The following is a 25,374-nucleotide window of genomic DNA, read 5'->3' as shown; positions in this document are numbered from 1 at the left end:
CTTTCCTGTGACAAGTAATTTCTTGGTGAGGATTGACCAGCCAAAGTTATTTTCGCTAGTACTGTCCTTGCAGAAAGGGTAAATAGGCGGGGGGTTTTGTGCTGGGGCTGCAATGTTTTCAAAGCAACTATTTATGTTTAGTTAGGTCTTCTAACTTTTCACTTGGTGCTTTCTAAATACATGTTGCATGAAAATTCGATGTCTTTGAACTATATCATGTAAAAGCCTGTTTCTTCTCTTGACTGCAATCTTGTATTCTTTTCTGGTGTTGGGGTCTTTATGTTGTTTGCAGTTGCAAAGCCTCTGCTACCTATTTAGAGAGAGAACTGTTGCAACTGCATGAAACTTGAGTGTATGAGAAACTAAAGCGGCTATTTGTGGGTTGTGCTCTGTATGTGCAGTCTGTGCAGGTGTGGGTGGGTGCAGAGCCAACACTACTGTCTTGGAGGAAGTGTCTCTTCTTACTCAATATCATGCTTTCTAATTTAAAATGTATTATGAAATCTGACAGAAGTCTTGTCCAGTCCTCTTCAAGCAAAGGTGGCCATTTTGGTAAGAACTGAGGAAGATGAAGGATGTTTACCTGGAGAAAAATCCTCATAATCCTCAAAACCCTCAGTATTTTGATATGTATGGTATATAATTATGATAAAATTAAATACTTGGGAGATGGCAGATTTGGTTGTAGATGGGTTTTTCCTTGTTTCTTTTTCTTGGAAGATTACTTCTGAAGGAAATAGACTTGGTTCATTTTCAAGTCTCACAGCTAGCTAGGGACAGAAGTTCATTCCACATATAACTCCATACAGACATGTTCTTCTTTCTGTATTTTGTGGTGCTGAGTCCAATCTGGGTAGGCTAGTGATGACTCTGACAGAGCATGTCATGGACATAGTGCCATGTCAACAGATCAATTTTGCCGTAGGAAGATGTCCAGTAAGGATTATTCCAGTCCATGGGCTCACTACCTCACTTTATTTACACTATTTTTATATGTTTAGGTAAAAAATTGATAATATACAGGTGCTCACTTCTCATAGTGAACAACTAAAAATCTTTCATGCAATGTTAATCCATTCTTCATCCTGGCAGCTCTGGGTCTGAGGAGGGAAGCCGGGGATGCCTGAGTAGCTGTGTGCCATATACTTTGTAGTTTGTTTTTAGGAGAGTTCTGCACATGCTGCTGGGTGTCTCTAGCTGTTCTTTCTGCAAAGTCTTGTTTAGCATCAGGACTGGTTTGTAGATCTCTTTCTCTCTTTCTCTGTCTCTCTGAATGCAAAGTGAATGGCACACACTTTGCCTGAGCTGTTGGATAATAATAGGACGTGAAATGTCATCCGCGGGCTGCTATGTGCAGAGCTGGGCAAGGCAGGCTGCTGTCGGTTGGGAGCTGGTGAACAGGCAGAAGACAAGAATACTGTGAATGACTGATTCACATATGAATGAGTAAATGCTGATGCAGCTCTCTGAACTTGTGAAAATGACAGATTCATCGAACAAGCCACATCGGACGGTGTTCACTCGAGCCATTGAGGCATGCAATCTGCACTGGCAGGACAACCACTTACAGCACATTATGAGCGGTGACCTGTACAACTACTGTTACCATGACGACACTGAAAACTTGTTCTTTGACACTCATGGGTGGCCCCTCTGGCATGGTAAGTGGCTAAACCGGAAAGACGTTTCCATGACTTGCTGCTTTGTTCATTTTCTGTGGCATTATTTTGGGGGGGGGGTAGATGAATGAAAATCCTGGCAGTAAGAACAGAGGCTCCCTTGAAATCTGGCTCAGAAGTAGTCCTTTAAGTCTCTGTTGCATAGTTTATAAAAAAAAAAAAAAAGGCGCTTTTGAGTAACCTAGTAAAACAGGCCATTGCAGACATGGAAGCATTGCTATTCTTCAACTATTTTCTCCATTTTAGAACATGTTCCTACAGCCTGTGCAAGGGTGGATGCCTTACGATCTCATGGATACCCACAAGAAGCACTGAGACTAGCAATAGCTATTGTTAATACACTAAGAAGGCAGCAGGAGAAACAGCTGGAAATGTTCCGAGCTCAGGAGAAAGGTAAATATGAGAAAGAGAAGGGTAAAAGAAGTGCAAGGTGACAATAGCACTGGGCTGCAACTTTGCATTGAGAGAACCGGTTTTGAAACTAAAGCAGAAGAGGTGACTTTAACTCTTCGGTTCAGATGAACGTAGTGGTAATGTCACATTCTAGATATCAGAGGTTTTCTGTAAGCTGGGTTGAGAGCAGGCAAGGGCTCCATTCTGCCTTCTGCAATATATATGGTATGATGGGGCCTTTATCCCAATCAGGATTTTTGGTTACACAGTGAAAATATTCACCCTGTGAAATTTACAGACTTCTAAATAGAGCTTTGCATTTAGCATCTCAGGTGGTTTTGGTTGGTTGTTTTTTGTGGTTTTTTTTTTTAATCTTTGACATACAATTTAGCTGAGCTATATATTTCTGAGATATACTTGATATTGAGGATAATGAGGCAAATTCTGCACTACAGAAATTCGTGAAATCCAGCACTTTATTCCAAAGGAATCTCTTGTAGTGCATAAAACTATAGTGGTTCTGAATAGAGGTGGATTGGGTTATTTTGTTGGTTTCGAAACACTATTTTTAATAAAATGTTCTGTGGTGTTCTTGTGATGGGCACTATTCCTGTTTTTTTTAAGGAATGTTCATCTTCAAGTATAGTTTCTATGCCATGTGATCCGTGCTACTCAAAAGAATCCTGCACTGAACTTTGTTGTTGGTTTGCAGAGGCAGTGGAAGAAGGGAATGGCTTTGTGCTTAAGGAATTTATATGGAAAAGCTTCTCAGTTGGTACAAGAATCCCTGAATTCAAATTTTATTTTAGATCTTCATTGCTAGAGTATCCTTACGTGTTGTAGGCAAAAATACCTCTCTGAAGTCATATGTGTATGTCTTTCAAGTGTGTGTGCAGATGTTTTCCAAGAAATGAGCATTTAGAAGGCAAGATAGACACCTGACAAAGAAAAAAATAGCTGGCAGTTCCTATGTGCCTCCATTTGCTGATAGGTCTTCTTGAATTTTTTGTTCTATTTTTCCATGGTACCCAGGGAAGAAGGTGTTTTTGAACACTGTTGTTTAGCCTAGATTTGAATAAAACTTAAAAGCGCTTTGTATTATTACTTAAGAAAGTTTGTTAACTTTTTTTATTAAGTAATGTATCTTTTCTTAACAAGTTTTCCCCTAAAAGCTTTGCAGCTTTTTTAGCTTCTCAGACTGGGAGGGTAAGAAGGGAGGGATCCGTGCCAGTATGTGCATGCACAGCGTGTGGGTACCACTGGCACGTGTGAAGGGTCTGCTCTAAGTGTGCTGGTCATAGTACTGCTCCTTTTCATTCCTAGTTGCTAATGCAACTATCTAGATATTCAGTACTTCTGGGAAGTACCTTTTCCTGTGAGCAGTTTCTATACCTGTCAACTAATATTATGCTATTATAAATAAAAAATGGAGTGTGTGAAATGTGATCCATCTTCCTCTGAGACAAAGTTTGTCATTTCTATGTTGTCACTCACTGCATTGTTTTATTTTTTTCTTCTTATGTGGGGAATATTTTTAAAAACACTTTTTTAATACTGCAAAATGTGCTGGTCTACTCTGTAAGCAGATGAATTCTGCAGCTACTGTCCAGCTTTAGGTTTTGGTTCAGCAAACACCACATGCTTCTACTTAGCTTTTATTCATGTGATTGATATGACATCTGTGGAACCACTTGGATCATTTAAAGTTAAATGTCTGTGACTGGACGACTGAAGCCTTTGGCGTGACATGAGTGAAGCTCATAAGTAGGCACACTAGAATAAAGAAAACATAAGTGAGTCAGAAGTCACTGCGATAAATACGTTTTTGGTATCTTTGTCATCTGTAGTATGATATGTATGTATCCCCATACATTTAAACAGGTCAGAAGTAGGATTTGTAAGCTCTGTATTAATACATACAGTTATACAGAAAGATGGCGCTTTGAACAAGAGAGAGTGAAGACAGTATGTAACAAGTCAGTATGTAACAGGCAGACAAACAGAGTATCTGTAATGACTTGTATACAGTTTGTAAATGGTCACCCATAATATGTCTGATCTATCACAGTTCAGTTGTGTGTGTATGTCCAGGAGAAAAAAAGTTAGGAGTTGACATTGAAGAGCAGGTGGTGCCAGAAGACTCTTAGTGAAAAAAGGGATCGGGGAAATCTCTTAACATCTGTTACCACAACCAACCTTGCCTCAATTCACTGTGATGAACAATTTTTCATGTCCTAACCAAAAGATAGATGGGGGCTATGAAGCTTAGTATCTGTGAAGGTATTTGTTGACTGAAATTTTAGAATTGACAAAAACTGCACTTGGTCTACTTTAAAGAAAATTTTTTTCTAGTATACCTTATTTAGACATTTTATTCTTTTTTTGATTTTTAAGGGAGCTGTCATCCTGAGTTTATTACTGCATTAAATATTTAGATGCAGGATAAGCTTATGTTCTATTTATGAAATTGGAACATATTTCAGAATATTTTCATTTATTTCAGTGCCATCAGATGAACTTAAAATGTAAAAATAGTACAGTGTCTTTCTGAGTGAGGAAACAGTTGTGAATATTTTACCAATAAAAAAGCCTTTGCTGTAATTTTTCAGCAGATATTTTCATGAGAGTTACTGGTACTGAGTAAGAGATTTCAAAAGGCACTGCAGTTGGAATTTTTGACCCATAATGTACTTTGCTAGTGCTCAAAATGTTTGGCCTTCAATCTTTTTCTTCTTTTCTTCTTTTAACATGTTCACAAAGGGCAATGAATTCACCCTGGATGATATTGTTTTCTTCTAAGCAGAAGCTACCAGAAATACTTTGAACTCTCTACTGAGAGCATTTTAATCATTTCTACTTCTAAAATTGTTTTGAGGGGCTAACATGCATTCTGTTTCCCTCCCTCTATCTTTTCTGTCACAGAACTTCTCCACAGAGAAGTAACCTCAATAACAAATATTGGAGGTTGGGTGGGACACCCTTTGGACCCCATTGGCACCCTCTTCAGTGTCTTCATGGAAGCCTACAGGGCGGATGATGAGAGCTTCCATGGATTTTCAGACTTTATGGGTAAGGACAAGCAAAGTGAGTAATCTTCTATAGGTCTTCGTTTACCAGAGGCATTTTTCTTTTGGCATTTTTCGTTTGGAATTGGCCTCAAAGCCAGTGTTTTTGTAGTATAAGAACTCAAATTTGCATTCCTTACAGTAACACAATTGAGAGAAAATAGTAAAGTATGAAACCACTTAAGAAAATTACCAGTTACTCATTCTTGAAGACAACTCTGCATTTCACACTTGAAATAAAACCAAGTAAGACTTTATAGCAGCAGGCCTCTCCACATACATTGCTCTATCCTCATTCTGAGATATTGCAAGAAACCACAGGATAACAGAATTGCTGAGGACGGAAGGCACCTCTAGAGATCTAGTTCGCCTACTTTGCTCAGAACAGGGTCATATAGAGCAGGTTGCCCAGGACTATGTCCAGTTGGGTTTTGAATAACTCCAAGAATGAACATTGTACAACCTCTCTGTCAGTGTTCAACCACACTCACAGTAAAAAAGGTTTTCTTATGCTCAGATGGCCTTTTCTTGTATTTCAGCTTGTGCCTATTGCCTCTTGTCTTGTCACAGAATAGCACTGAGAAGAATCTGGCTCGGTCTTCTTTACATTCTCCCATCAGATATTTATACATTTTGCTAAGATCCTCCTGAGCCCTCTCTTTTCAAGGCTAAATAATCCCACCTGTCCCACTCATTATATGAGAGGTGGTGCAGTCCATTAATCATGTTTATGGCCGTGCACTGGATCTGCTCCAGTATGTCCATGTACTGAGGAGCACAGGACAGCACTCCAGGTGTGGGCTCACAAGTTCTGAGCAGAGGGAAAGGATACCTCCCTCAACCTGCTGACAACACTCCTAATGCTGCCCAGGATGTTAATGGATTTCTGAGCTACAGGTGTACACAGTAGCTTAAATTGATGACAAAACACTAAAAATTGCTCACGTACATGGTCTATAAATTATATTAATTGCAAAGTAGTGTTGCAGTATCAATACATAATTTGGGGCAGGCTGCGCATGTCCTTTTAAATATTTGCTTCCCAGGAATTTCACTGATTAATTCTGTGTTCTCAGTCTCTTTCCACCTCTGTGGTAGCTTCTTACCACCACTTGTGTGTACAGAAACTGAATGCATCCCTTTACCTTCTCTTGCATGCACATCCACAATCTTCTTGAGGCTTTGCCTCAAAACTCCTTTTATTCAGTTAGGTTTTTTTCAGTAAATTTCTAATCCCATATCTACCAATTCTGGAGGAAGTTTTAATTAAAAGAAATCTGAAATCAGATTATTTGCAGTTATAAGAAAACAAAGCAAACCCATGAAATAAAAACTGTGTGCTGAAAAGTAAGTTTCCTCCTACACAAGCTTACACAATCTATGAAATGTATTTAGCCTTCTTATTTGCTCCAGGTATTTCCTAACTTGTGTTCATTATAATTTCTCTTCCCAAATTACACTGTAAACTGCTGCAGTTAGGAATAGCGTTTTGTCATATGAGTGTCTGTGAAGTGCCAAATGAATTAGTAGTATTCTTTAAAGCAATTAATGTCTGTGTTTGTTTGGAATTTACATGTAATCTTTACTAAAAGTAGGGCTTCTGGTGTTAAAAATACACAATTTTGCCATAGTACAACTGTAGAAAATAAAATAGTCTGAAAAGAGCAATAGCAGAACAGTGTGCTTTAAAGTTGTGGGGTTCTCAAGCCTACTGAATTTGCATAATCCTAATAGCTTCAGCCGAAACCTGTGCACGTGTTTAAACACCTTTTACTTCCTCTTTGATGTCAGGACTTTAAGGAGATACAGAAGTTGGCAGGGAAAAAAATTTGTAATGGATCTTCCAATTTTGTCCTCACTAACACAAAACTGGACAAACTGCTTTTTTCTAAATCATGCAATTTAGGGATGAAAACTCATTTCTACTTGAGTGGCTTACTTAAAACCTAATTGTTCTGTGTGTTTCTGCCACATGGAATTGGATGGGATATTTTAGACTGGATCATTGGATGTTTAGATTGCACTTTGGATGTTTAGATTGCACTAATAATTTAAACTGTTAATAATAATACATAGGAAACATTTGCATATGTGACATTTTAGGTAGATTATGGCTTAGAATTATTTGCTGATGTGTTTTTCTTTTTGTCACCTCTTACAGAGAACATGGGGCAATGCACATCTCTGGAGTACCAACACCTGCCTGCACAAAAATTCTTAGAAGAAGGGGAATCTTATTTAACACTGGCTGTGGAAGTAGCGTTGATAGGGCTGGGACAGCAACGAATAATGCCAGATGGCTTGTATGCACAAGAGAAGATTTGTCGAAATGAGGATCAGCTCATTTGTAAGCTACGGGAAGTTGAATTGGATGATTCTCTGGTGAAGATTTTTCGAAAACAAGCAGTCTTCCTATTAGAAGGTAGCTCAATATAGATGCTAACTGCTTCCTTAAACTGTCTTCACACAGAACTAGTATTCCTGTGGAAACTGCCTAACATACTTAAGATTATTTTTTTTTGACATAGGATTCCAGCAAAATTTTGTTTCAATCTCTTGTGAAAATCAAACATTTTTCAGCTATCACATGATTGTAGAGATAAGGCATCTGTTGACCTGTAAGCCTTTTGTTTAAATTTTGATTACATTTTGTTCTCTGGATATGTTTCTGATTATACAACCCAGGCTCACGACTAAGTAACACAGTTATCAGTAATCAACAGTTCTCAGGTAGCAAAATTCTGAGTGTTCTTTGTATCCTGAAAAATAGACTGGTGGCTTTGTGAATGTGTGAAGGTTTTTACCTCTGTCCCTAAGTGAAGAGCTCAGAAAATTCACCTAGAATTGCTTGGACAGAAATGTAGCATTTTATTTATAACAGTTATGAAAACAAGTTGCTTTAGAAGTTTTTGTCATACATGAAAATTGAAATATGTGGTCAAATATTGAGACTTAAGGCCTGGTGTTGTGACTAAATTTTGATCAAGACAGTTTGTATTTGGGAATTAGCTGATGTGTGGCAAAAAAAGTCTGTACAAAGTATGCGTACTCTTTCCTTAGGCTTTAAAAAGACTTAATGTGTAGAAATAAAACTTCTCTTTCAGCGAGTAATCTTGTAGGTTCTGAGGTTATCTTTCTGTTTTGGGGTTTTTTTAAATGGAAAAAACAAACTTTAGAGGAACCAGTTAGCCAAAGGCGTGGTCCAAGTTTTGAGTGCTTTCTCAAGGGATGATCGGGAGTGTAGTACTGCTCTTGGTAAGTTATGAGGACTGTTACATGGCCGTTGGGTTTTGCTTTCTTTCTGTAAGGCATTGTCTTTTAAAGTTTCCTCTTCAATGAAAGAAGTGCAGTATGTTGTTTAGGGTTCTCAGCTTTGAGGCACTGTTTTTGCCCAGATCCTTGAAGACTTTGGTACCTACTGATGGTACCATTTAAAGCTGCAGTGAAGCCACACCACGGCGAGAGTTTCCATTATGGTGTGGCTGTACTGCTTTTTTAATGGCCTTTGAACAAGGAAGAGCTGCTTGCTGGATCCAGCTCTTAACCACTATACAGGGATCCTAACGGTTACGAAATAGATTTCCTGCTTCCATTTACTGGTAAGGACACTTTATGAGAAAAAGAAAGGATTTCTCTGAAGTTTTCTCTACTAATTCTAGCTTACTGCAATGGAATTCTTTTAAATGTTTTATTAGAGTACTAAACAAGTGATCATAGCAGGAAATCCTCTAATATAACTACTTAAAAAATTGATGTGCTGGGCCACTCGCAATGATGGTCCTGATTCCTGTGCGCTGAGAAATCTCTGCTGCAGTAGGTTCAGTCTAGTCCAGTTTAGGCAGAAATTGACGGCTCAAATAGGGGAAAAATCAAGCAGTGATTTAAGATGCTAATCATATCAGTTGTGTTTTTATAGGTAAAGTCCTGTAAATACAATAAAGAAAGCTTAATCCAATATTAAGCTGATTTCTATGCTGTTAATGCAGATTAATGTGTGCTGTACGTAGCTACCACTTGAATGCATGGGAAAGCAGAGTGTAAGATTACTTTTCAAGAACTGTTCTAATTTTTTGCTTGACTGCTAAGTTAATACCAGAATATATTTTCATATAAATCCTTTGTCATTTATTCCTCATGTCCTGAGTTTCTGACTGGACCACCAATGGGCAAACATAGATGAAACGGCTTCTTTCAGTGAGGGAATGCCAGCTAGTTTTGAATGGCTTTCAACTTCATTTTAAATGATTATGAGACACACTGTCACCTAGTAAGTCTTCATTGACATTTCCTTTGTAATGAGCCCCGGTCTTTAGAAATGCCCACCTATGGAGCTCAGAATTCTTTCACGCCTGGTGATTTTTATCTTTGCATGTTGTAGTAAGGCACCAGTCAGAAAAACATTGCTGAAAGAACTTAGCTGTTTCTCCTTGTCCGTTCTCCTTATCTGCTGCAATGTAGAGTGAGCCATATTAGTTTTGAACGGCTTCTGGAAGCAGTTTAGGTGACTCATGTCTCTGCAGGCAAGTGTTCTTCCATGCCATCCATCCATCCATTCAGCCAAGTGTGTTGTGTTGGAATCTCTACTAGAAGTAGTAGTACTACTAGGGCTGATGGCTGCTATCTGTATAATAGTAGTCCAGCAATACTTAAGGTAAACTTCTTATTCTATATCTTGCAGCATTTAATGCCTGACGTCTAGTCACTTAAGTCAAAAACTGTTTAACGCAGTTTTCCTGTGAACAGGAGTAACAATTTTGAAGTTGCAGGAAAACTGTAAAAATGGGATTTCATATGCACCATGACTGTTCAGGAAATAGTTGTATTTAACTTTGTTTTTGTTGTCAATCCTGATGCTGCTGTTACGAAGTTGAAATTCTATACTGGCTGCACTGTGAACAATATCCATTGCCCCAACTGTGAGCATAGTTTTCCCGGAACAAATACTATTTTTAAGACCACGTGTCTATAATGGACTAACAAAACCAGCTTTGGCACAAGATCTGACCTAGTCTTCTCTGGAGACCAAGTCTAGACCAAAGGGTTATTTAAACGCTTAAAGTCAGGTGAGACATTATTAGTAATCAGATGCTGCTGTGGTGATTGGTCATAGAACTTCAATTAAAGATACACATTTTTCCACTGTAACCACTAATTTATTGTTCTTTTCTGGTGGATTTGTGACAAAGCAGTCACATGCCAACAAGATGCATAGGGATTCCCGTGCACGATGTAACTATGTGGAGAACAAATTAGGATTGTCACTTTCTACTTTTGTGTACCGTATCTTGCTGAATGAGCCCTGCAGAGCAGTGGAACCATTCTGTCATTTGTATTTACACTGGTAGTATGCTTAGTACTAGGCAATTTGCAATCTTTCTTGTCTCAAAGAATATGTAGTATTTAATATACTTGTAATATGTTGTATATATGTGATCTGTAATATTTCACAGAAAAGAGCAATATAAGTTTACATTTTGTACCAAAAACTCAATGTCTGAATACCATTTCTAACTGAAGGTATAATGAATGTTTTTAAAGGTCCAGTGTTTGGGTTTTAACAGTGTGTAAAGACTGACATTCTTCTTCTTTTTCCCCATAGCTGGACCATATAGTGGTTTAGGTGAAGTTGTCCATCGAGAGAGTGTTCCAATGCACACATTTGCCAAGTATCTCTTCACCTCTCTCCTACCTCATGATGCTGAATTGGCATACAAAACTGCACTGAGAGCCATGCGGTACGTATTCGTAAGTTGTCTAGAAAGAGCACAAGGAGAAATTGAGAAAAGGAGATAAAGCTTTGATAATCAAGACCTAGTCATCTTTTCTAAAAGAAACATTCTTCCCTTTAAGGAGAAATTTGCTTCTGTCTTCTGTAAAAGCAGTTGGCATCTCTAGTAACTACAGTATAATTATAAATGTGCATTGAGTGTTTATCTGCAAATGTAAGACAGCATTCTTTGTTAAAAGTTCTTCTAGAATCCCCGTCTTGGGGCACATAGTTCTGTGTTAAATGGCAACGGCTTTAGCACGTATGTTCTCTCACCCATGTGGTGTCAAGTGCGTGGTGGTATTGGTGAGGAAATGAGGAAAGGGGTGTCTCACCAGCAGTCAGGATCATCTGCTTTGTAGACTGTTCACTAGGACTAGTTGTTCCACTGGCTTTTTTCATAAATTAACTCAGAGTGATACATTTGAAACCATATGGTGTGGTCTGAGCCAGTACTCTTCTTGTGCTTCGTAATAAAGCAGTCTTTCACACTTCTAGGGGAATGTTGGGATTTAAATAGAGTATGTCATATGACAACAGAATGTCTGACTTCCATCCGATTTGTCTTCAGTAATCAGGTCAAAGATATTTCTCAGGGAGTGCTCAACTATCTGCACAGGTCAATGGTTCATGATAGCAGCTCTGGAGTATTTAATTACTTTGTATTCAAAATAATTTATTGCTGTTTCATTTTTGAGTGCAATTTCAGTGTGTGGAACGCTTGGTATGTAAGCAATAGAAGCTGAGACCATAAAACCTTTCATGCATACGCTTTAGGTCTGCAAGGACAGAGTTGTCCTGTCCTTGGTGGTCGCTTATGTCTACAGTTGTCAGCTTGCAGCACTGAAACATATGGAGTGGAGCCTTGGAGAATGTGGATCTGCAGTGACCTAGTTGACTGCTCACTTGGAATCTGAACTTGAATGTTTGGCTTAGTCTGACTGATCCCTTGTTAAGCCTGAATTTCACCCAGGCTTTGGGAGCCAGACTTTAATGGTAATGTTTAATCACAAGGTAGCTTTGCTAAAACCTAGCTAAATAATTGATGTTTGAAAGAGGGGGAAAAAAGTGGAAGAATGCGAAATCTGCTTGTGCTTGTTCTGATGTTCCCTAATCGTGCCAAAATTGCATGAAAGCCACCAATTCACAACAGCATTTCTTTTCACAGCAAAAGAACATAGAAGCTGGCAATGGAATTCAAAGTGACAAAAGATTTCCGCAAAACAGCCTCTTTCTTTCATGCTCTTTTTCTATTTACTGTTACTCATAACCTAATAATCCTTTTTTGCATTAGGTAGTTGGGAATTTTACTGGTTATTGAAACAGTCTGATAATGCATCTCTCTCCCCTCTCTCTTGCTTGGAAAAATGAGCTGAAGAGTTTATATATGTTGTGTATAAAGCTATATAGAGAGGTGTAGTGGTACTAGGGAAGAGATTTGATTCTTGGTACGAATCAAAAGGGAAGCCTTTTTTTTTTTTTTCTCCTTATTAGTATGCACATATATGTGTCTGTTAGTATAACCTTCTTATATTTATGTGGTGTGTTGTATTTATATGTGCCTGCTAGATACTGTCACATATATTTGAAGTTACTTTTCTCAGGGAATTCTTAATGATACTCTCATATGCTTCAGAACTTAGAGAAAACTGATGGAACTTAAAACTATCTTACTGTGAAAAAAGACACACATTCAGTTTACTTAAAGAACTTAAGTATTTAAGTGCAAGAAATTGTAACTTATGCTTAAATGAGTTTTTTCCATAACAAGTATTCTACGACAAAATCACAGTGCATCGGATCTTCAATATTCAGTAGTTGAAATTTTATTGAAAAAAGAAATACAATTGCCTTTGCCCTCTGTTGAAGTTTAAGTCTGGGCTGGCCACTAAACTCTGACAGATGCTCTCTGTGATCCCACCACCACCCTTCCAGGGGAGTATAACGGCAACCAGGGAGAGAGACAGGGAAGTTGAAAAAAACTTGGACCAGCTTAGTGAAAAAGAAAAATTAACTATGACAATGAAGATGTTAAACTATATACAGATACTATGCAAGTATGCAAATATGTTCAAAGATACAAGAGAATATGTTAATACCCATGCCTTCTGGATGACAACAGGTTCTGAGGAGAAAAGTCTCAGACTGAACTCAGCAGCAGATAGGAGTGCCTGAGCCTAGAGTCCCAAGGATTGTCTAAAAAATCCCAAAAAGAGCAGCCTCAGAGTGGCCACACCACCCCAACCTCTCCTGACAAATGGTGCTCCTCTGCAGTGTGAAAACAAGAGATAAAGACATCAGCAGCACAGGGAGAGATGATGAACAGCCGGTGGCAATCCTCCCAGCACAGCAGCACCAAAAAGATGCCCCAGGCTCTTCTCAGGTGCCCTTATGTACTGAGCACCATGGGAAGGAACGCTGTGATGAGTCCATTTGGGTCACTTGACCCACCCTCTCCTACCCATAGGCACAGTTGACCCCCTTCCCCACTGTGACTGCCACCAGTGCCAGCAGCCCCAGAGAACTTCCATCCTGGTGCTCTCAAACCAGGACAATCCTCCCAGATGACTTCCTGCTAGAAGATCACTTGCATATGAAAGCTGTTAGAAACAGAACTCGGATGTTAACCATGATCAGGAAGCTAAGTACTAGAAAGGCTTTTCTTCTGGACATTATCTTATTACCATAATTTGACATGTCATTAACCATTCATGTTCTGAAATTATTCTCAATTGTGTTGTATATAAAAGCCTATTTTTTTCACCCCTACTTTTTGCTTTGACATTTATATAGTAGTATCTAGTGTACTGGTTGCATCTTCTGTGTGTAAGGGCCATCAGCTGAGTGTTATAGTAGACATGTTTAATGTAGTAGTGAACAACAAATATATTGAATTGGATTTTCTAAGTATGAATTCTCATTGGTAAGATTATTGCACATTGACAAATGAAGAAATTTTTGCTTCAGCATTAGAAAATGAAGTCTGAAACATTAAAGGGAATTAGCTCTGTCACTGCCGTTTGGGACCCTAACATCAGATTTTGGTACAACATAAAGTATTAGTAAGATAAAGTTTAAAGACTTCAAAAAGTAGTCATAGTGGAACAGTAAAATATTCTTTGTGGACATTCATATATGAGTTTATTGCAACCTCAAAATCTAAGTGTCCGTTGAATATTGCTCGTCCTTACTTTGAGCACTTCGAAGTGAAGGAAATATGTACTAAATACTGAAAAATATTTACAGGTACAGTGGAGAATTACTCCATTTTCCTTCCTGAGGGGTGGGAATCAAAGACTGAAACAAGGCAGGGAGAAAAGGTTGAACTCTGTGAACGATGCAGAAAGTCTCTGCTGTTTTGGCTAGTGGGTGGCTTAATTGTCCTGTGAATTCCTGCAGATGCCCACTGATGTAGGAAAGTTTGCCAAATGGACTTATTAGGATTCCCCAAAAAGAGAGGTGGGTTGTCATAGTTTTGTGAGGGTTTTTTAGTAATCAAAAAGGTACATTTCGTAAACAAGGTCAAGTGTTCTTGCAGTTCTTGTGAGTAACCTAATGTAATAGCAATTTAATGAAAGAGGACTTCTTCCTTGTTTCAGGTTGCTGGTATTGGATTCTACAGCTCCTTCAGCAGACACATCCACCCCATATCGCATTCCATCAGTTAGTCCAAGCCGATATCCCCGCTGGTTCATCTTAAATCACTTGGAATCCCAGCAGTGTGAGCTGGCATCCACCATGCTAACAGCAGCCAAAGGTACATTGCTGTCAGTTATGTACTCAGCTAAATGTATGCTTTTAATATTGCATGGAGTAAACAGATTATAAAATTTGTGTTTAGAAATCCAAATTGCAGTCTGACAGAAGCTTGAAATGGGTACAGCAAACTGAACTGGTTTGAACTTGATCTTATTTTCAAGCAAAGTAGTTTAGCTAGATAGCTGGGTGGTAGGCAGATAAGCTTGATTTGAGGCTGATGAGACAGCTTTTTGTTCTTCTGACACATAACGTAGACTGTGAGACTCGGGAATGGACAAATCACTTCTAAAATTCACAAATCAGGATGACTGTTGGCTGTGTACTGCACTAACACCATCAGGTACTAGAGGATTTTGTGCTGTCTTGTATCTTTCATTCGTATGTCATTTAATTATAGAAGGTTTCTAAGTGTATATAACTTATACATTTTACTATTGCATAGCAACAGCAGGCTCAATTATAATGCATCTCTGGATGTTTTGGCAGCTTATTCCATTTCGGTGATTCTGTTTACACTTTGCAGGTGATGTTCAGAGGCTGGAAATGGTGTTAGAATCCATCCAGAAAAATATCCACTCCTCATCACACATCTTCAAACTTGCCCAGGATGCATGTAAAATAGCAACACTCGTGGACAACTTGCCAGACATGACTCTTCTGAAAGTTTCTCTGGAGCTGGGCCTTCAGGTATTTCCCTTGTTCATTAGTATTACAATAGAAGAAAGTAATTTGGCCCAGTGTTGGCAGATATAGCTTTTAAGCACTGAAGACCTATGCCTGGAGTTTTTGTATTCTGTTTTCTTATACAAAGCTTAATGGACCAGTAAACATGACCAAGGGTCTGTGTGGCCCCTTTGTACCATTTGGGTGGAAGAGAGCTGGTAACAGCTGGCTGCAGGGCACTGTTCTGTTGAGGGGTGAGAGGGAACCAGTGTAGTGGGTTCAGGAGTATGTTTAGGACTGGCTATAAAGCAAAATTACTCTACTTGCCAGAAATGCACTGTATTACTGTATTTTCTGCATGACCTTGGCTTACTATTCCTTCCCTTCCTTGCCCCTAAATGATGAGGTGCTTGTTTAATTATTAGAGAAAGCCAAAGTCAACCATAATGACTTGTTTCTAAGGCAGACTGTGCTAACAGTAGCCCTCTCGCTTCTTCATCAAAATCTTGTTTTCCATAAGCTGTGGGATGGTCAGATGGTCACATGGTCAGCTTGAGATGCACAAGAACCTGAGATCAGTTTTCGGGCTCTTGAGAAGTTTGCAAACTGAAAAGAGCCTGCTTAGTTTCAGGTATCTGGAGTAATACTGCCTGACACTGATGAATCTTGGAGTTTACGCGGTTAGTTTCAACAAAAATAAATCCCTTAATCCCTCTTCAGGGAGTTCTTCAAAAAAGCCATGCAAAGATCAGAAAACCATTTATTACTTTGCCTCAGTAAACACAGTTCCAAAGACTTGTGGGGAAAGGATATTATTCCAGTTGCTTCTCATGCCAAAGAAAGGTACTATTCTAGATGTTTAGAATCTAAAGTCTTCAATCAGAAAGCTGAGATTTTGGATGTTTTGTTAGCCTTTCATATTGATGACGTTGCTGTGGAAATCTCCTTTTTTTTCTCACATCTTGGTATGTTTCTGCTTCAAAAGTTTGCTTACATGAGAGGAAGATATGTATGATTGATCTCCATGTTTCCTTAAGTATTCACCAAGTATCATTCAGTGATAGCAGCACACTTTGGATATCACTTTAAATGGATACACCTTTGTGGTTGATGATGTCCTTAGAATGTCTTCAGGAAGATCTAATGAAAAAAATACCATGAACTTTTACTCTCTCCTCAGCCCAGAGTTTGGAACAAACTGTTGTGTAACTTGTCCTCTTTTCTGTCCTAAGCTTATGGAGGTGTTTTAACAATCTTTAAGGCAGTTTGTATTCCAGAAGAAAGATGTGTAGCAGTTTTCTGGTATTAACTCACAGCTGTGTAGATTTCTACAGAAATGCTTTTCCTGCAAGAACCTTAGTGTCAGCACTGTCTCTAGTGGCCTACAGATGCTTCCCCCTCCCCTACTGCCCTGACTTAATGGCAATTAGATTGTCTGCATTCACTATCTATTTTCTAACTCCTTATGACATTTATGTGCCCTAGAAAACCCTATCTTCCCTCGTGGTAAACTCAACAGCAGTGTCCTCACAGGTATCCTGTTCTGCCTCAGCTACAGCAGTGTCGAGTTGGCCCTGTTGGTCTGAGGATATCACACCAGCAATTTCACAACTCTGTCACTGGGATCCTCCGGAGAGAAAAGCCTCTTATATTGTTCTAGGTTTGGGAGTCATGTATAGACTCCTGGGTTCTTTCTCCTTTTTCCCAATGGCAGCATGTATTATGTGACTCAGCAGTGGGAAGGCTTTTAGACTGACTGTGGAAAGAGGTCACCAGCGTGGCCAAATGGGCATGGAGGATCTTGGGTGTATTCTGTCTTTAAGAACCTTACTGGCACAGATGCTGCATGATCTGTAGGTACAGGAGGGGCTTCTATTCCTTTGTATGTTACATCAGTGCAAGTAAGTATTACTGCACACATGCAAACAGATACTGCTGACAGAAATGCTGAACAGGTTAGTGCAGGTTTGACAAATGGTGTCCTTTCCCCCAAAACCTGTGAATGAATGATTAAGTAAACCTCCTTGCAATGTACATGATGGAGAGATTTTGCATTGGTGCAGTAGTTAACGTTTGGTTGACTGTCTCTTGTATCTCTTATGGGTAGTGAGATCATCTGTTCCTCAATAAGGATTTTTATAAAGATACATCACGACAAAGTCAAGGTTATTCTGTGTGGAAAAGAGCTTGACTTCCAGATAAGCTGTGTAATTCCCAGAAGCCTCTTGTCATTTTCAGACTTCCTAACTTGTTTAGAAGCTGTCTTCAATTCACAGGACAGATCTTGGATAGATCTTAGACAGGTGTGGAACTCCTTCTTAGGAAGAGGTAGCTCAATAATAGATTAAGCAGAAGTGAAATAGTTCCTAGGTTGCATGTGATACAGTACAGCTTCAGCTCCTCCTTGATCAGTACATCAGTACATGCTTTATTTTAAATCCTTGAGGATTTTATTGTCAATAAAGGGCCTCTCTTGAAGTTCTCAGATTGTCACTTTAATCAAATGAAAGGAACCTAATTGCAGAATAATTTGTCAAGAAACATTTCCGTGTTAAGAAACTAGATATGATATTATTTTTTGCTCTCAAGTTAGGGCTGTCTACACTGGAACTGTTATGCCCACTACATGTGCCCTAGCCTCTTGTGACTGGTGATCCTTCTGCAGACCACCACACAGGCGCAGTTAAAGTACCATGCAGGTGCAGCACTAAAATGGAGTAATTTCCAGGTTTGTGCCTGATTTTGGCAAAGACTAAATGGGAATTTATAGCAAAGTCTTGTTTTATGAACCATGTGCTTGCAGAGGTCTTTGCCTGTGATGAACCTGTATCTTACAACTGATTATCATCAGTGCACTATTTTAGTTACATAGCATTAATCTAATTCAAATGACAAGATGAGGGGCCACAGACAGGGAAGTTGTCAGAGAAGACTTCCAGGTTGGTCATCATTCACACCATTTTTTGAGGGGTTTTACCTCCTCTTCTCCCACACCAGTAGCAGAATTCAGTCCATAGCCCTGTATTTTCTGTTGGGTTCACTCTACTCATCAAGAATGTTGGAAGAATGTTAGTCTTCAATTTGTGTGTGCATCAGTACAGGAGGTCACCTAAACTCCTGCCCTTCAATGCACGGAAAGGGATGACAAGTATTTGTACTCCAAGGCATTTCGACTTGGGGATTGTGTTTTTCTTCCAGAAGGACTTCAAGTAAAGGCTAGTTCTGTGATCTACCTTAGCCATATTTCCATATTTTAAAAATGTTTTAGGTTGCTCTATACAAATCAGTTTACTTTCTTTCAAAATACTGTTCTCTAATCTCTTAGCACTTAGATTACTGTTTAGTTAAAATGGTGCCACAAAACTGGCTTTATTCTGTAACTTTGGATGATGTACAACCACTCACCAGCATCTCGAAGTGGAAATGTTCGGAGGCCAGCTTGGAATGACTCAGCATTGCTTATGACCAGACTTCTTAAATCATCTGTGCATTTGTGCTCTTCAGCAATCTTTTAGTCTTCTTAATTATCCTGTCTTCAGCATAAGGCTGAAGGAGATGGCAGGAGTAACAAATACGATAGAGGGCTACGTGCCACTTTGAAGTCACCTTAGGATTGGAAGGAGATACGGGTTGAGCAGCCTCTTGAAAATGCTGCTGACTCCAAGCTATTTTGTGAGTGCTCTGTGATTGACCTTTTGTGCTCTTTATGTAATTGCTACAAGTAATTAATGCCACAGTATGATCACTGGTGCTGTACTACTTGCTTTCTTAATCCAGATATCTGTGGAGTCTTTCCACGTAGCTGAAACAAATGAAATTTCCATGCAGTGTTTGTTTTACTAAACGTATTTGCCCATGCTTTGAAAAACAGGATTAATTTGTATTTTGTTTGTGTTGTTTTAAATAGGTGATGCGGATGACGCTGTCAACATTGAATTGGAGACGGCGGGAAATGGTGAGGTGGTTGGTATCATGTGCAACAGAAGTAGGTATGTTATGGGATCCCTATTTTATGAGCTAATCTTAGAGGGTTTAATCTTACTTTTCAACACTCAGGGGGCAAATGTCTCCTGCTTTCTGTTCATCCATAAAATTCCAATGATGAGAAGCCATTATGGCAATGATAAGTAGCATTTTTTAAGGAACAGACCAAGTGAGGCAATAGTTGAGTAAATGCAGTCTAACTTCTTTCTGCTGCAAAGCGGGGGTGTGCATAACCTATGGGAAGTACCCCTTGTTCCCTCCACGATGGTTTGAGCCTGCAGTAGAGAAAAGGCCTATAGCTACGGGCTGATGCACTGTGCTTGCTCTGAAAGGCCAGGTCAGGTTCTGAGGGCTAGGCAAGAGAGCTCTCTGATCAGCTGTAGGAGAGGGAACCAGAAAACAAGTGAATGAAATAGTGAAGATACCTTCTACTGTGTGGCAGCCTGGATCTGGTGAAGGGATTCTCATTGTTAGGATTGAGTTTTTTTAAGCCCCTTGGTAAATCCAATCTCAGAGTGCAGTGCGTCTTTACTATGTGTACATAGCATTGTGCAGGCCTCTTGCCCGCATTGTAAAGCAAACCAAATACCGATGCTCCCATCATTAACTATGCAGGGTGAAAATAAGGTGGTAGCAGAATTAGACTTAAAGGACCACAGAGGGAGAAAAGTGCACTCAGCAGGATGTTCTGTTGATTTCTGGGCTTTCTCATGGATTCCGTGTGTGTCTTGATGAAGCGTCCCTTAGCTTCTGTATTTCAATTTACCATCTGCGGAATGAGTATATAGAATGTGAAAGTGAAGATGTATGCATTAAAAACTGTGTAGCTGTGGAAGAAAAACAAAACAAACAAAAAAACCCCTACCAGCAGCTGTGGTAGTGGGGACAATATAAGTATTTATAATAAGGAGCAATTTTAATTGTCACCAAAGGTATTTCTGAAAAGCATATTTCCCTGCTGTATTTATTCCTTTTTTGTACATCTAAGTCAGGTTGTGTTGCACAGATGCTTCTTGAGTTTCAGGACTTCAGAGGATTGCTGCTGCTTATTCTCCAGATTAGTTTATATTTCACTTTATGTTTAACTGGGAAATTTATGTTGTCAATAGCAGGGGAAAATACAGATTGCTTTTGTATGCCCTCATCCAGAAGTGGTTTGCGTCTGCAAGTTTTCATGCAACTGTTTTATTGCTTTGCTATTTATCTTTGCTAAGATAATTATTGCTGAGGCTATCTTACAGATATTAGTGCCTGGATATTATTTTGTAAGGCTGCATATTGACAAATGAAATGCTGATTTTAATACTACTTTGAATTAGTTTACATATTCTAATAGAAGTATCCCATAAAGAACCTATAACGTCATACAAGGTACTCTTGAGCCTTAAGCAACTTGGTAAAGCAAGGAATCTGTTTATTTAAATGGAGATCTGGTATTCTCTGGCTAAGGTGAATTGTTGCACATGAGAGAAGGGATGCACAGGAAGCAGAGTCCTACAGAGAAAATAAGGACCTCTGGATGTGGTTTACATGGGCTCACAGATGTGTGTGAATTGCCTTTAGCAGTAATAAGGCACTCTAGTTGGCTGTAAGGTTCAATTTATGGAACGCATTAGTCAACTATTTCCCCACTCCTCCCCCTGCCAAACACACACAAACAAAAATGCCAGGAATAAAGTGGTACTGAAGAAAATGCCTAATTCAGATAATATCTAGTAGTTCATGTTGTTCAGATTATTTCCCTGCTAAGGAACTGATGTTCAGGTGCATATGAATTTGATTCAAGATGTGTCTGAAAAGCCTGTTGGCAAGTGGTGGGGGGTTAGGATTGATTTATATTTTTACGACCTGCTTAGCGTGTTCCGTTAATGTATCCCACAGTGTTCGGTTAAAGACATTTAGCATACATTTGCATTCTTTTGTGCATGTACTGTACCTTGAGATGCACAGTGAGAAAAGTTAAAATTGCCTTTTACAAGTGTTGACTTTGAGGACTGCTTTTGAGTAATGTGATGAGACCAAATGAGCCAGAACTTGTTTCCCAAAATGTCTTCAATAATAGGTAAAACAGCATGGTTGTCCCACCATGAGATTAAAACTTCCCTTGCAGGGTTTTGGTTTTTTTTCTCTACGTTTTGAGAAGCGCTACAGAGTTTACACAGTAGCCTTTGTCCTTTTCCAGCCGTGCTGTCTAGTTTAGCACTTCTTTCTAAAGTGCATCCCCTTGGATGGACTGGCAACCTTGTAGACTCTGTTGCAAACATCGTCTCTTGCTGGACCTCTGTATCTGTTAGGTTTTGTGAGTTGTGGTTAATCCTCCCTTTCTCTCCCCAGGTGTTTATGCACTGGATAGTATCATGCAAAACTGGTTTACACTTTTCACTCCGACAGAAGCCACTAGTATTGTTGCTATGACAGTGATGTCCAACAACAACATCATCAATCTTAATCTGGACTGCCATCAGCGGGAGAAGTTGGCTGGCAGTGCAAGGACACTTGCTCTGCAGTGTGCCATGAAGGATCCTCAAAACTGTGCCCTCTCTGCACTGACCTTATGCGAAAAGGATCACGTAGCTTTTGAGACCGCTTACCAAATCGTTCTAGATGCTGCTACAACCGGCATGAGCTACTCACAGCTTTTTATTGTAGCACGATACATGGAGCACCAGGGTTACCCCATGCGGGCCTACAAGCTGGCCACTTTGGCCATAATACATCTCGGCCTGGGTTACAATCAGGACACACACCCTGCCATTAATGAAGTTCTGTGGGCATGTTCGCTCAGCCATACCCTTGGGAAAAATGAGCTAACAGCTATGATACCTGTGTTGATCAAAAGTGTCAAATGTGCAACAGTACTGTCAGACATTTTGCGTAGGTTCACTTTGACCACTCCTGGCATGGCGGGACTTCATGGAAGGAGGAACTCTGGTAAGCCCATGTCGCTGGACAAAGCCCCTTTAAGGCAACTCTTAGATGCCACGATTGAAGCCTATATTAATACAACTCATTCACGTCTCACTCACATCAGCCCGCGACACTATAGTGAGTTTATAGAGTTCCTCAGCAAGGCCCGAGAGACCTTCTTATTGGCTCATGATGGTCACATCCAGTTTACACAGTTTATTGATAACCTAAAACAAATCTACAAAGGCAAAAAGAAACTGATGATGCTGGTTCGTGAGCGATTTGGTTGACGAAAATGTGTGAATGGGGTATTAAGGGCAGGAGGGGATGTTTTGTTTTTACTTGAGCCTGCCTTTGTACCCTTTTTAAATTAAAGAAACAGAGCCACACCGGTATTATATGTGTATTATTATATTGAGTTCGCGAACTAAACTGTCATGTTGTGAAAGTTTGTGTGTTTGGGGTTTTTTTGTTTGGTTTTTTTTTTCATTTTTTCTCTTTTGTATGAGAGGGGTTGAAAAAGGTTTGGTTTACACTGAGTATATGTTGTCAAGTGGCAAAAGCCCACATCGCTCTCCTGTTCTTTCTGTATATGTTCACAGCCTCAAAAACAAACATATATTGCAATGGCTTTAAAAACCAAACAAAACACCTCCATCCTGTGATAAGTACCTCGAATGGATTCAGCTTTACTCCTTTGTAACTCATCCTTACATTTCAGCATATTTAAACAAACCAACAAATGAAATACTAATAGTTAAAAGGCTGACCATGTGGCTTTGCAGTGCTGTTCATCCAGAAGCATGGCACACAATGCTTGTGCATGTGGAAACTTAGCGACTGTCAACATACATTCTCAGGGATTTATCAAAAAAAATTAATAAAGAATGAGAGCATTTATTGTACTGTATATATATTATAGTATATGTCTGAATATTGGAAAGTATAACATTAACTAATTTATAAAAAAAAAATCTATGTAATGCAAAATACTTGAAGCTGCAGTAGCTTGGTTTTAAACAAAAAAGAAAACCTATCAGATGGACTAAAGTACACCTTGCTTCAGGGTTGGCTCAGGTGGTGAACTAAATGCTGGGCGTCTATGCAGAGCCACCTTTTGGATTGCATGGTTGGACTGATACCTAATGGGGAAATTTTATATATATATATATTTATACAACCTGTGTATACATATATATGTATGCACACATACACACATGCTTGTAACAGGCACTATAGTAAAGAAGGACAACGAAAAAATACACAGCCAGAGCAGCAAGCCTTAGCATTAAGAATACAGTATGCCAGAATTGGGGTTTGTGCCTCCTAGCCTAGAAGACTTAAGAAGTATTCTTTTTGACACAAAATGCAAAATGTTTTCCAAAATGATTGACATGATACATTACGCCTTTGCAGTGAGCTAATAATAAGCTAACCTTTGTGCACAAATAACATATATATATTATATATATATATTCTGCATAGGTATTTTGACTTTGTGCAGGACAGAAAGTTGTGTAGGTATGACTGTTCTACTTTTCAGTTTGTTTTTTTAATATATTTTATTTTCTCTAGAATTACTCAAACAAAAGCAGCCTTCTCTCTTGCCTTGTCTTAATGCTTTAAAATAACCAAACTGGAGATCTAACTACCAAACTGTTCATTATATTATTAAATACCAACTTTGGTTACAGTATAGTGTCTTTACTTTAGCTGATGGTTCTGTATCCTTGTGCTTTTTAAAGCAGTTTTTATGTTTTGGTGCAAAAGTTGTCCAGTGTCTCTTGTTCCGTTCATTAGAGAACATGCTAGAGGTATGTTTGTAGGTATTTTTGTTTAGAAAAACTATTTCATGCTCTCCATTTTATTTATTATAATAGGTAAAAAGGTTGTACTTCATCACCCATGTAAACATGCTCATGAAGTTGAAAGTAATTAAGATTTGATACACTGATATCAATTTATTTATGTAACTAAATCGCTGTTTTATAAACTTGTTAATGATCAACAATTTTTTTGTTTGATTAAAATTAGTTTTTTGAGTCTGTTACTGGACTTGAATTGTTTGTGGGTACTTCATAGATCTTAAATGCCCTGCTTGCGACTTTGGTGCATTATGGTGGTAAGCAATACAAATTAGTGCACCCAGGAAAGAAATGTTTTGTTTCTCAAAAATCTGCTGAGGAATGGCAGTGTTCACAGTTGGTGGTGGAAGATGACTTTGCGCATCAGAGAGGGGACCAAATGCTGCCTGTGATTGAAGATGTGTCTGTACAGCTGTAAGCCTTGACTTATTGCCCTGGAGGGATGATAAAGTGTGTGAGGGAGGTGTGTTCCCACTCCATGGATTATTTGGGTGACCATGAGAGTTGAGTTGTGCTGGGAATATATACAAGGGTGGTTTTCGCTGTTCTTGGATTGACTTTTCTATAGTGTTACGGGTATAATGTGTCACACAGCTTGCTGCACCCAGCATGGAGTTCTTGCTCACCAGCTGACAGCCAACATTTCTGCTTTTTTGAGCCCTTGCTCCCTATTAGGAGTTGTCTGAGTTTCCAACCCTCAGTGAAAAATGGGATATGGCATGGCTGAAAACTGAAGAGGAGCTTTCTGCTTTACTAACATCTTTATCATCGTAGTGATGTTACATGATGTCATATTTGACTACGTCGTCTGAACACCTTCACTTTTTTCTTTTTTTTTTTGGTTTTTATTTTTTTGGTATCCTCAGCTGAAAAGAGAATTAGCATGCAGCAACTACCAGAGATGCCAGCATAACCATTTATTCTGACAGTGGGGTTTGTGTCGCTGGACGATGGAAGAAAAGGTCTGAATCTTTGTACAACTTTTATTGTAAAATACGAATCTTTGCCAAGCCTGGCTAACTGCTGAGTTGTCCTGACCTAATAGTACTGACCTGTAGATTCTGCAACTTCTGCCCCTTCCAAATATTGAATTCTCATTACATTTTTGCTTTGTTACTTTGCCTAGATGAATTTTCTGCTACAGGTTGTAAGGAACAAGGGGGATAGTCCATTCTGTAACAGGGTCTGGGTGGGCTTCTTTTGCTTCTAGTTCAGTATTAGGATATTGTGGTTTATGTAGATTGCAAAACTGAAGCCTATTTGAAGATCAGGTTTTAGAATTAAATGCAGTC

The 25,374-nt window shown here is 39.1% G+C and overlaps 1 protein-coding gene across 1 annotated transcript in view; it reads left to right on the top strand.

Moving 5' to 3' along the window:
• The window catches only part of ZSWIM6 (zinc finger, SWIM-type containing 6), a gene marked incomplete at its 5' end in the record, with an annotated part of 39,096 nt that extends 14,837 nt beyond the window's left edge, over positions 1-24,259 (top strand). The window contains 9 exons of the mRNA XM_009870627.1: positions 1,488-1,661; positions 1,926-2,072; positions 4,995-5,141; positions 7,299-7,559; positions 10,737-10,872; positions 14,504-14,661; positions 15,187-15,350; positions 19,234-19,315; positions 21,645-24,259. Of these exons, the coding sequence (XP_009868929.1) occupies positions 1,488-1,661; positions 1,926-2,072; positions 4,995-5,141; positions 7,299-7,559; positions 10,737-10,872; positions 14,504-14,661; positions 15,187-15,350; positions 19,234-19,315; positions 21,645-22,507 (2,132 nt within the window). The remainder of the gene's footprint in view (positions 1-1,487; positions 1,662-1,925; positions 2,073-4,994; positions 5,142-7,298; positions 7,560-10,736; positions 10,873-14,503; positions 14,662-15,186; positions 15,351-19,233; positions 19,316-21,644) is intronic.
• Between the last annotated feature and the right edge of the window lie 1,115 nt (positions 24,260-25,374).

Source organism: Apaloderma vittatum, unplaced genomic scaffold, assembly GCF_000703405.1.
Source record: "Apaloderma vittatum isolate BGI_N311 unplaced genomic scaffold, ASM70340v1 scaffold33525, whole genome shotgun sequence".
Lineage (NCBI taxonomy): Eukaryota > Metazoa > Chordata > Aves > Trogoniformes > Trogonidae > Apaloderma > Apaloderma vittatum.
Note: the sequence above shows the minus strand (reverse complement) of the source record. Positions and strands in the feature narration are given on the sequence as shown.